The sequence below is a fragment of the Papaver somniferum genome, chromosome 5 (genome assembly GCF_003573695.1).
Source record: "Papaver somniferum cultivar HN1 chromosome 5, ASM357369v1, whole genome shotgun sequence".
Lineage (NCBI taxonomy): Eukaryota > Viridiplantae > Streptophyta > Magnoliopsida > Ranunculales > Papaveraceae > Papaver > Papaver somniferum.
The window spans coordinates 189,739,430-189,751,449 of NC_039362.1; the positions used below are offsets into that span (position 1 = coordinate 189,739,430).

At 36.5% G+C, this 12,020-nt stretch overlaps 2 protein-coding genes across 9 annotated transcripts; one reads left to right on the forward strand and one right to left on the reverse strand.

Annotated features, from left to right (window-relative positions):
- Window positions 1–932: 932 nt before the first annotated feature.
- LOC113284032 (uncharacterized protein At3g49140-like) lies at window positions 933–6,179 on the forward strand. Of its 8 annotated transcripts, none has more exons than XR_003327880.1 (13): window positions 933–1,114; window positions 1,479–1,603; window positions 1,678–1,912; window positions 2,251–2,353; window positions 2,455–2,519; window positions 3,012–3,116; window positions 3,198–3,296; window positions 3,625–3,772; window positions 4,421–4,477; window positions 4,581–4,690; window positions 5,205–5,278; window positions 5,611–5,706; window positions 5,975–6,117. XR_003327880.1 is itself a non-coding variant. In XM_026533427.1 (13 exons), exons 2-13 carry the CDS (start codon window positions 1,500–1,502, stop codon window positions 6,086–6,088), a joined length of 1,380 nt encoding a protein of 459 aa, XP_026389212.1. In that variant the 5' UTR covers window positions 933–1,114; window positions 1,479–1,499; the 3' UTR covers window positions 6,089–6,179. The 8 variants fall into 8 exon arrangements, 7 of the variants coding, with proteins under 7 accessions (XP_026389212.1, XP_026389213.1, XP_026389209.1 ...); XM_026533427.1 differs by having other exon boundaries at window positions 1,684–1,912; window positions 5,194–5,343; window positions 5,975–6,179; XM_026533428.1 differs by having other exon boundaries at window positions 5,194–5,278.
- A 72-nt stretch (window positions 6,180–6,251) lies between these two features.
- LOC113284035 (F-box protein PP2-B10-like) lies at window positions 6,252–7,478 on the reverse strand. Its single transcript, XM_026533433.1, has one exon. The coding sequence runs from the start codon at window positions 7,412–7,414 to the stop codon at window positions 6,506–6,508; it is 909 nt and encodes a 302-aa protein (XP_026389218.1). The 5' UTR covers window positions 7,415–7,478; the 3' UTR covers window positions 6,252–6,505.
- Window positions 7,479–12,020: the final 4,542 nt, after the last annotated feature.

The window sequence follows — 12,020 nt, forward strand, 5'->3', positions numbered from 1 at the left end:
GTTACTTTAATTTTCTGGGACCATTTTTCTTTTAACTTCTTTTTAAGATAAGTGTCATGTGGACCATCTCACTTTACTTCTTTTGCTGACATGTGTCATGAGGACCATTTCACTTCACTTCTTTTATTGACAAGTGTCATGAGGACCACTTTTAATGATTAGTTCTCTTAACTTCCTTAAATTTCTCTAAAAACAAAACTGGCCATTAAAAAGGAACGGAGGGAGTAGATATATATCATAGTAAATGAGTCCGTTAGTCAATGACTCTTGTTGATGCTAGTTTATGGAATTTTGGAAATTAGTCTCGACTGGTCAAGGGAAAAGTGATTTTTTTCCCTTCATTTTGCCATGTGATTTAGCATTTTGATTTGTTTTTTTAGTTTTTAAGAACTTAAAATGAACTTTGAGAAGAAATTGAAAATGTTGTTTTTTTTTTCTTTCCGAAAAAGAGGCTAACCTCGAACTTATATTGATAAAGCCGATTTAGTTAATCGAAAAATCTTATATAGGTTGTTCAAAATCATAAAACAGTCATCCATGTTATAGTATCTATCCATGTTATAGTATCTCCACCGATTCTTGCATATCAAATTTTCACCTATAGAATTAAAAACAGCTTCAAAATACCTGAGAGGACCAAACATATAGGGCCAAACTGATTTCAAAATCAGAATGTGCCAAAGCACAAAGCAATGACAAGATAGAGTACAATCCAATGTTCCTCGCAACATGTAAACAACATGTCCTTGAGTTTTTAAAGTTTAGATTGCCTAGTGCAATCAAGGTAACTATGACCCAACTAATAATAACAATATACAAAATGTAACCAATAGTTGTAGTTGGAAAGTGTTTTTTATTCGAGCTTATCTCCACCACCGTTGTAACATATCCGATAAGGATGATGAGTGCAACTCATAGGTCGTGGTCCAAGCTCAGCACCACTTCCCCGCACACTACAACTCGCTGAAAATTTTGAACAGAATAGAACTGGTTAAAGAAAAAAGGACACATTTTCTCTCAACTCTGACAGACTAGACTGAGCTGAGATTCTTGCCTCCTCAAACATAAGAAAAAGAAAACCAGGCTAAAACCCTAAAAACTCTATCTCTCTCCAGTTGAGTTCTTCTCTTTAGTACCCACTTCGAGATCTTCAAAATTTTGACTTTTTCTAGAATTTTCCTTACATAGATTCGAACATTCATACTGGAACTTTTGGAATTTTAGTTTCTTTTTTGGTGGGTTCGTAGATCCATTGTTGTGCATACAAAGCTATGATCTTTCTTCTTATTCTCAGTACAGTATGAAACTTCTTAAAAATGTTTGATTTCTGATGATGGATCAAATGTTTTCTGCATGTTTAATTTGATTCATGATATATCAAAAAAATTATGAACAAAAACCTTGATGTCTGCATATATTTTTGTGGGTTTTTGATTTATAATTGATTGATTGATGGTGTTTTTTTCTTTTTCTTTCAGAGGGACTAAATTGCTTGACATATGGAGGTTATGTATAATCCAATGTCATCTGGTGGTTCTATTCTTAGTTTACCTAAACATTCATTTGACAGTAGAAGAACATCTTCCGATTCCATTAACATTAGGTATGATTTCAGTTTCATTTTCAAATTTTATTGTTATTAGAGAAATGCGGAGTGTAATTGCTCTTTTTGTTTAGTTTTAGATGCAAGAACCCAATGTTTGGAGCCGAGCAATACCATTATTGGTTACCAATTGGACAAGATAATTGTCTGTCCAAAGTATGGGTTGCTGCGGATTACTCAGATTCGGTTCCGGATTCATGGAATCACACAGGTAGTCGAGGATATCATCCTCTCGAAGAAATTAAAGTCAACGAAAGAAAAAAGGAGACTTTGCCTACTCCTGCTGAAATAGCAAGGACAACCGCTGAGGTGAGCGCTGAACTTTTTATTATAGACCTTTAAGAGTCTGTAATGCTTAAGTTTGACATTCCATATATACATTCAGTTATCAGATACACATTCACAGATTCACCGTACTTTTGAAATTTATGTATGTCTCCCAGTTTTTAGTTGCCTTTATGAATAATACTAAATGAGTAACATTCACCCAAATTCAATAAATTTGTGTAATAATGTGTGATTTAAATTGTGGAAACTATTGTTTATGCAATTCAAGACAAAGCTACTGAAAATCGAGAATTTAGTACAAAGGCTTCAATTTTTTGAATTATGGTGATAAAAGACAAAGCTGGCTTCTTTTTGTTTAGGCTAATAGCAGTGCGTTGTTGGTATTTCCGGGAGCAGTCCACTCTCAACCGCATCAGCATATCTCATGGGCTGAGTTTCAATATCTTATTGATGACAATGGAGGTTGGTTTGTTTCCTTTCAAAATGTCCCTGTACTATAGCGTTTTTACTCTTAAACAAACCATGCAATGTGTAAAAGGCTACTTTATTTCTCAATTTTGCAGATATGTTTTTTGAAATTTACGATGATGAAAACATCATGCGAGATCAGGGGGCGATTAATCCTGTGGTGAGTACACAAACACATCTATGTTCTTTTAGGTTTCCTATTGTGGTTGAAACTAGTATAGAAAACTATGCATGCTTTTAGATGTGATTCACGAGGAATTAAAATGAATAGCCTTGATTTTAGGCATTAGATAATAGGTCTTCTGGTCGCATTTGTTTTGGGGCATCGACCCACTTTTTGTTATCTTTTCTTTCTCAAAGAACTTTGAATGGTTTCAATCAAATGCTAGGTCTTATCCCTATTTAGGAATGTTTAATCATATTCACTAGGGAGGTTCTTTTTGCCCCGTATATTTTGGGCTGTGCTGATAATGTGTGTGCGCCTCTTGTATAATCCCCATAGTTCAGGAACAAATTTTTGATCAGGATGTTTACTCCAAGAAATCTACCCTAGTATACCGCCAATTGGTAACCTATTTCCCTTCTATTTAATGTTTTTCGGTTCGTATGGAAGCAGAAGGCAGCTAGTTTGATATTGGTCCTTTATTTGCAGAACGTTTTGATTGGGAGGGATATTCCAACCCAGGTGAATATTGATAAAAGTATTGGAGACACAGGCAATATTGATGATATAAGTTATTATGCCGATCATTTTGAGGTCAGTAACTGCTTCATCCACCATGAAACCTTCTTTTCAGCTTAATATTTTGGTGTTCCTCATTGTTTATTATTCAAACAGGCTTTGGGTCTCGAAGTTTCAGACACTCCAGCGGACTGGGGAAGATCAAATCGCTCTCGTCGGGTTCATCCTATTTATTTTGCAAACTGCTTGACAAAGGTGATAGACTAATAGTTTTGCGCTAAGATCATCATACCCAACTTCTATTATATTTTCGCTGCAATTGTGTGAAAGGCTTCAAGATTGACTTAATTTTTAATTGAAACTGCTTGTTAATTCATTTTTTAAGTCGCGTACGTTGGCCACACTTGTCGTAATACACACATCTCCACACTTCACATGTTCGTTAATATATTCATGATTGTGAGGTGGAAAATTTTCCTTGCTGCCAGTGTCCCTACCTCAAATAATTTGGAAGCACTCGAATTTTCATTATTTGGGAATATTTGCAACTTCGTAATAAGGTATTATCTTTGATTTTATGTAGGCAATTAATACGAAGATCAGAAGAAGGATGGATTACCCAGGGAATGGGCTGTCTATCATGGGGTGCCTTAGGCCTGCTTATTTGGATGAAGAATCTTATTTAAGAGGGCTGCTTCACAGCGAAAGCGATGATTTCTCCGATTGGAAAGGTATTCCGCCCCCTATTCTGAATTTCTAATAGAGTTTTCAAAATCTATTGAAGCTACAGCTGAGAGCATCACTCTTTGTGTGGAAGGTTGCAGGTCTGATACTGATCCTGTCTGTGCTAGTTTGGGTGTAACGTTAACTAAACTTTGGTTGCCTGCACAATTTTTTTTTTTTTTTTGGGTTTCACTTACTGAACTTAGTTTGCCTACACTGACAAATGAAATTAGGGAAGAAGAAAAAAATAAGTAACGGTGCTCAAAACAAAATGATGTTAAAGAAAGCTTTATTACTGTGAAATTTAAGGTTATATGTATGAAGTTATAAGTTCATTTGCTGTTCCTTGCATAATATCTAATCTGAGGCAGTACTCCCAATCTAGGAAACCTAGTCCAAAATAGACCTACCCTTTTGGAATATCTTCAGGATCAGGATAACAAATGTGACATCTTGAATCAATGTCTGGGTAAACAAATCTCCTCAAGTTAAAGAACCTTATTCGGGATCATCACTGGTGTAGTCTGGAATGATTCCTTTGTAGTTTATATATCGTACATTTCCTTTTATTTTTTTTATTTTTTTTTACTGTAGTTTCCCTTAATTCAGTTATGTTTATGATGATTAGGGCTTTAAATTCAACATATGATGTGCAGAAGAACCAGAAACTGAAGGGGAAGAACAACAAATAGCTGCAGCTTATAGCTTAACTGGTAAAAGGCCTTTGTAATAATCTCATCTTATTTTTCTGAGATCGAGTATCTCGCCTCTCCATGCCTGTCTTAAGTCATTTAACTTTGTCTATCTTTTGTGAAGATGGTGAACCCTTGGGCTTTAACTCTAACTATCATGGATCGAACTTCAGTTCGACGCTATACAAATTGGAGATAGTGAGAATGGAGTTGTTCTCTGTGTATGGTGCTCAGGCAAGTATCTTGTGTTATCTTGGTGACGATTTTCCTAATAGATGAGCCAAAGGAAAAACAAGATCCAGTCCGTCTTCTCCAAGTTGACACTTGAGTGTCAGATGGGGAATTTAACCATCCACCATCCAACCTTAAATTTTGAGCTCACTAGCAGCCGTAACATCTTTGTTCAACTATGAGAAATTTGTAAGAACTGTGTGATGGATTGAATGGTTATTCCAGACGATATTTAACATAGGATGGTTCCAAGCTGGAACCTCTAGGTACTGGCTTTATAGCAGGCATCCTATGCAACAAGGTTCTGCACAGTCAGAGCAGCCCAACTACTTGCATTTGGATCTTAACAACTTTTTTTATCATCTTTCCACGTATAATGGATTAAAAAACAGATAATTTTGGTAGGCAACTTGGTGTTGTCTCCAAGCTGTGAAGAATTCAATATTGTTTTTTATTGCATATATCTTAACAGTTTGGTTGTAATCATACCTTCTGATATTCTGCAGTGTTTAATCAGTGTGCAAGATTTCCAAGATGCTGGAGCAGATGTTCTCGCACACAGTGCTTCAGAAATCATAAAGAACTTCAGTGGTAAGGGGATGGCATGTGACATTGCACTTAAAACTCTTTGTCGCAAGAAAGGCTTAAATGTTGAGGTAAATACTTTCTAAGTGGTTCCTAAGGGTTATTGGCAAGTATCCTAATTAAGGAGTGAGTGGCTAATGTAAAATGTTGTTTCATTGTATTCTCGAGAGCAACACATGAAATTTTTATGTCTTTATGGCGGTCATGTTTCAATGTTACTTAAATGTATATGCTAATAGTGTAGATGCTTTAAAGTGTTTACGCTGACATGTTAACTTGCTATTTATTTCTTTAGAGTCTTCGAGATCTAATCGGAGAAAAGCTTTTATGTTATGCAGGGAGCTCATCTTATTGGAGTGGACAGTCTCGGCATGGATGTGAGGGTTTTTTCAGGGACTGAGGTTCAGACTCTTCGAATTCCATTTAAAGCTCGGGTATGGACCTAATTAACTTCACTTACATAACGTATATCTTGTTTGGAGTACAGGTACATCATTTTATAGTGCTTTGTTAAAAGCATCACACTTTCAGTTCGTAAAATTTCAAAAAGAGTTGGTAGTAAAGAAGTCGTCAGATTTTATTGGATCTACTGATGAGAGCAAAACACTTACTGGTCTTTTCTTTTCTTTGACATGATTGAAAATTGAAGATAATACTGGTTACATTTTTGTTTTTACTTAAACGTATATTGTAAATGTGCAGGCTAAATCTGAAAGTGCAGCAGAAAAAAAGATTGAGCGGATGTTATTCCCAAGGTACCAACGGAGAAATGTTAAAAGGCATACTGATGGATTATGCGACCCTGATTCTGTTTGACATGTTGCCCTCGGCTTCTGATAACTAGGTTTGGTGTAGTTTCGAAATAAAATTTTCTTAATAAATCAATAGAAGTAAAATTCCTTGCTCTCTTTCCTGATGATACTGCATGACAGGCCACATACCAAATTCTCACTGACCGGCTGAGCACCCTTGCCCATGAATCATCAGCTCAGTTTTTCTCTTCTTCTTTTTCCTGTGAACTGGTTTTGCCTGTTTCTGAGTTGAGAATGTGAACTCCGTATAACTAACTGATTCTGGCGAATTTATTGACAAGCCCAAGAAAATTCACAGCTTCCCTTTTGACAAACAAAATTCACACGCTAGACATAGTTCACAAATCACTGCCAATTACTAAGCAATAACCTTTTTTTGATACATTTTTACAATGAAGTGCATTTCCATGTTTTACAGTATTTATGTGTCCGCCTTGGGTCTAAGTTCCATACCTTGCACAATAATGCCATACTTGGCTTCTAAATTCTCAGTCTCAATCACAGACATATGCACCTCCCCGCCCTCGTTGTCCGGTCCTCCTTCGTTATAGAAATGACCCATCTCAACCTCCATCCATCCATCTCCTCTCTTCCGTGCAACATACTGATCCTTGCCACCATTGGGACTCAAGTAGATAAGTCTCTCTTGGCTGGTGTCACCACCAGCTCCTCCAACGACTTCGACTTTGGCCTTTATAGGTTCGTCATCAAATCCATAAACGTCTTGCTTGAACTTCAGCACAAGGTAAGCTGCATAGAAGGTCTCAGGTGACAGCAATCGAGTTTCGAGCTTCCCGCGGATTTCCAGCCAACATGACCATTTCAGTTCGGCCACCTCAGCAAACCTGGAGCCAGGGTAACCTCGCCAATACCAGTGGTGAGGATTATCTCCCCAATCAATTGCAAGCTCCTTTGCTCCAAGCATGATACATTTCTTTCCACTAGATTTTTCCAACTGAAAGCTCTTCAGACCACCATCAATGAGAAGTGGGTCATCACACAGTCGATAATATAACTCTTTCTTAGATGTTGCGGCAGCTGACGGAAAAGGATAAAATGCTCTTGAAATGATCTCCTGATAATCGGCCGGCAGAAATTTCTCCCAGATAACATCTGAATCAGCAGCAGATTTGATAAGGTTTGAAAGTAGACTAGACCTGCACACGTCTGCCGGTGTTGTTAGAGATAGGATGTCAGATATACATCCTTCCGGTAGTCTTTCCAGATTGTTAATGTCTTCTGATTTTTCCACCATCTTTTCTATCTCTGCTCTTCCCATTGTTGACTTTGCTTTGGGTTCTTTGTTATCTAGATGGTTTCTGGCTGGCATATATACAGATATAGATAGACAAGTCTACAAGAAGACGTGCACGTATCGAACTGTAACATTTATCTTTTGCCACTAAACGCGTATCACATTTGCTGATTATTACTATATATATATATATTATCATCATATTATTATTAGGAGTTCTAAACATGTTTGCCACATGGTTGGCCAGCTGAGAAAATACATATTTTAAGAGAGCAGTGGTGTGCTCTCCTACCTACTACTAAAACAAAAAACTGAATTGTTTTTCCGCAGTCCTCAACGCTGGGCTACCATGACAAGGTTTTTTCTAATGCACCTTAACCTTCTGGCATAGTTGAGGTGCCTTCACGTAAAATTGGCTGTAGTTTACAGTAACCCAGCTTGTTATTTTTGTTGTTGCAAAACATCCTAAATCATAATCATCTGATCACTTTACTGTTCAACATGTCATCTTATCTACACCAGGTGTCATCTTATCCACCTGAATTTAATATATATATATAATCATTATCTTAACTAATGTCATTAGGAAACATCATTATGGAGCCCCTAAAAAGGAGAAATGATAGCTTGCCCGAGAAAGAGTCCCGAGCAAAAACCTGATACTAAGAACGCTGCCAGAACCGTCGATTGCACTATCGGGATGAAAGATCGGGATACAGCTCGGTAAGCGTATCACTCCTCCCTAAAAAGGGACAAGACATTATCCTCTTCAAAACATCATTGTCCTCGAGATTAAACTCTGGAAAGTGAGCTGCTATGATTAGACCAGTCCTCCTATGTTGCGCACTCAGGTTTAGTATTGGTCCACTGGATTTAGAACTTGCTTGACTGCCAGTTGGTTTTGCGAAATGATCCTGGTGTCGGGCACCGCCGAGGGAGAGAAAACTAAATTTTTTCTTGATAAACGGTAGTTTACACCGTGGGAGGAGAGGGTTTACAAAATTTTGACTATTCACCATCTTGATGTTAAGAACGCGTATATGGGTGCCCTTCACTTCCTCCCGGTACATTCCACGGTGTAAACTTGCGGTCAACCTAGCATTGCTCAAGTTAAAATTGCTTGCTATCTATCTATCTCTCTTTACTGATGATACTGGCCACCATATAGCAGATCGTGAACTGTCGACCGTGAGATCATAAATCACTGCCAATTTTTCACCAGAACTTAGGTCATTATTGATTGGTATCCGCAACAAAAGTCTGCAGCCCAACACAATTTTCAGCTGATTTCACTGACAAAATTCGCAACATTAAACACAGTTCGTAGGTACTTTTCTTGAAGACACTTTACAATAAAATTTCCACAATATGTTTGTATTTTTTTTTTTCAACCGAAGTATAAATATAGGAATTGTAGTACTTTCACAGTATATATGTGTCCACCTTGGGTCTAAGTTCTAAGATGTCAGATATACATTCTTCCGGTAGTCTTTCGAGATTGTTTATATTTGCCTCTTTTTTTCTCTGCTCTTTCCATTGTTGACTGTTTACCTTCAATTTTAATATCTAGATCAGTAGATTGTTTCTCCAAAAAGGGGAAAAAAAAATTTAATGTCACTTCCCCAAACTACAAAATTTAATTTGTACTTGTCAAACAAATTAACTCATTAAAATTTTTTTTTTTTTTTTAAAAAAAAACTCAAAAAAATATTTTGTTAATTTGGTCTGGTTTCGTAGCATTATCCCCCATCATGTCCTAACACCAACAAAACAGTTGGCAACCATACGCCAATAATTATTTAAAGGGGTTTCGATTTCATCCTATTCATGCTCCCGTTAGCTTGGAACTACAAACTCTTAAGAATAATAGAGTGGTATGATTATATACCAATGCTAGTAAGCAAACACTAGAAATGCAAGGATAGAAAATACCGACCACTATAATGCATATTTTGAATTTACTTGCATTATTGTAACTCGCTATCAGGTTGGAGCTGTTTCTTAGAAATCATTCTCTATTTTAAAATCAATGGTTGGGAACACGACCAAAGCACGACTACCCATTTTTTAAGAATATTTGAATCATCGTACTCGTCCTATTAATATAGGTTATAAGTTAGTTCACTTGTAATTTCCCAGAAGATCTTAGGAAACTAGTATCCACTGATTACAATCTGTCACTTTAAGTTATGTGCTTAAACTTTTAGTAATGAAAAGGTGTTTTCGTATAAAAAAAATAAAAAAATAAAAAACTTATTCAAGAAACAAAACCTAGTATCGATCAACGATTCACCGAAGAAGAAATAATAATCATTTAGTCAGTTATGGCAAAGATCATCAGTATTTTTCTCAAGTTCCTATTCCTTGTGTTGATTACCACTGCGGTTTTTTCACGTAAGTATATGGATTTTCTTATATTTCTTTTGGTTTTTCTCTTATAAATTTGTAAATACGCATGGTTTGTCAGAGATGGTATCTGCACAGGACTGTGAACCATCGATGGATACCTATAACACAGATGTACAATCTCCTGATGGAACCTTTACGGCTTCACAAAGCCATTCGGTCGAAAATAATTGCAGTAGGCCAAATCGCTTTCCTGGATGAGGTTATTTATTAACTACCAGAGTGCTAACTTGTTTTAAATTGCCAATTGGATCCATCATGAGTTCAAAGTTTTCTTCCCTGCTTTTGTATTGTGTATTTCGTTTCAAACCACCAATGTATTTTGTAGTTCTGTCTGAACTATTAATATTTTATGCGGCTTAATTGTATCATGGAAATTATCATATAGTCGTATGTTTATCATTTGCCGCTTGAATTCACGGCCTATATATCTTGCTAAATTCATTCTCTATTGTTTTCATTGCCTTTTTATCTTTTCTCATGAATGAAAAGGCTAGCAGTAGCAGCGGATACAAGTGCTTCCGACTCCAATAGCATTTACTTCGAACTTTCCTTATCATCCCCATAATAATGGAACCTGACGCATTACCTTTTCTTCTATACACGCTTTTGACCCGGTTCCTTATGCAAAATTTCAACTATTCTACTTATTATACAAAGCTTAATCGGGGGCCATCGAAAATAATTAGAGGCCTCATCCAATTTATATCCACCTCATAAAAGATAGAGGGTTTCTAAAATGTTGGTGGAAACACCAATTTAGCCTTCTCTAATAACTACCTTAAAAATCTCATTAACCACTAATCTTGGCCCCAATCTTCATTTCAATCAAAACTTCTTCTCCTCCTTCTTCTTCTTCTTCTTCTTCTCCGCTCCCTCCCTCTGTCTCCCATTCCATTAACAACTTCTGAGAAAAAAAATTCTCACCGATTCATCGTCGTAAGTGAACTAAAACCCCCTAATCTAAGTTGGGTTTGCGTTTAATTTGATTTGTTGATTGAAAAATTAGGTTTTCAACTGCAAAATTGCAGTTACAGTTCCAGGGTCGTTAACCACGGTTTTTTATTGCTTAACGATTTTTGATATGCATGTTCAATTGATGAAAAATCGTTAACCATTAGGGTGTAGTAGATAACGACCTTAAACTTGGTTTTCATCCCTAGTATAGTTTCGTCCAGGAATTTCTAAATCTCTAACGATTCTTCTCGACGACCCTTTTTAAATACGAACGACTCTGTCTTATGCAGAACCACCTCTCTGTCCCAAATAGTGATAGGGTCGTCAATATATTTCTAAAGCATTAACGATTCTTTGTTTGACGACCCCTTTATGAAAATAACGACTCTATATGATACAAAATTTTTTCTCTGTTCAAAAAATAGGAAGGGTCGTCATGTCAAATGGTTATAGTCGTTAACTATGTTGAAGGGTCGTCATATCAGATTTTTGAAGTCGTTAACGATGTTGAAGGGTCGTTTGGTTTTATAAGTTTTTCCTGCCGACCCTTGATCTATGAAAAGACGACTATACTATGAAATGGCTCGCTAGGGTCGTCAGCATATAGGAATGCCAAATTAACGACCCTAAGAGTAACATCTTCAGAGAGTAAAATGTTTTAGAGTAGTTGGATTCTAAACATATTAAGTTAACGACTCTATGTGACCTAACTAGCTGGAGTCGTCAATTATATCACATCTGGTTGACGATTTTTGATAACCTGCAAAAGTCGCAGGTTTGAGTCGTCAAAGGTTGTGTCAAGTAATTGACGACTCCTTAAAGTCGTTCGTTTATTACCCTCTCGACTTAAAGACTCTCACTCTGAGTAGTTGCATAGTGTACATGAATTGTCAACTTGGAGCATCATTCATACAATTTGAAGAGTATAGGAAGTTTACCTGATTGTTTTGAGCTTCGAGTTCTTCATTTTGAGGATTGGTTCCTTCATTTTGAGCAATAAGATATTCATGTGCACCATTATTCAAAGCTTCCTCTATTAACATGTCTTCATCGTATATCCAATCCATTACCATCAACACAATCATGCGTGTTGTTTAAACCTTCACCAACATCACTTCCTCCACTAGAATCACTCATTTCAAATAACCCTAAGTTTCCCCCCTAAAACTCACCTTCTTCTTCTCCACAACATAAAAACACAATTTTTCTTTTATCAAAATTTTAACCCTAAATCTGATTTGAATCTAACTAAACTAATTAACTTAATTACCACGAATGATTTGGAGTAGTTTAGCCATTTAAAAAAAATTGGGATAAG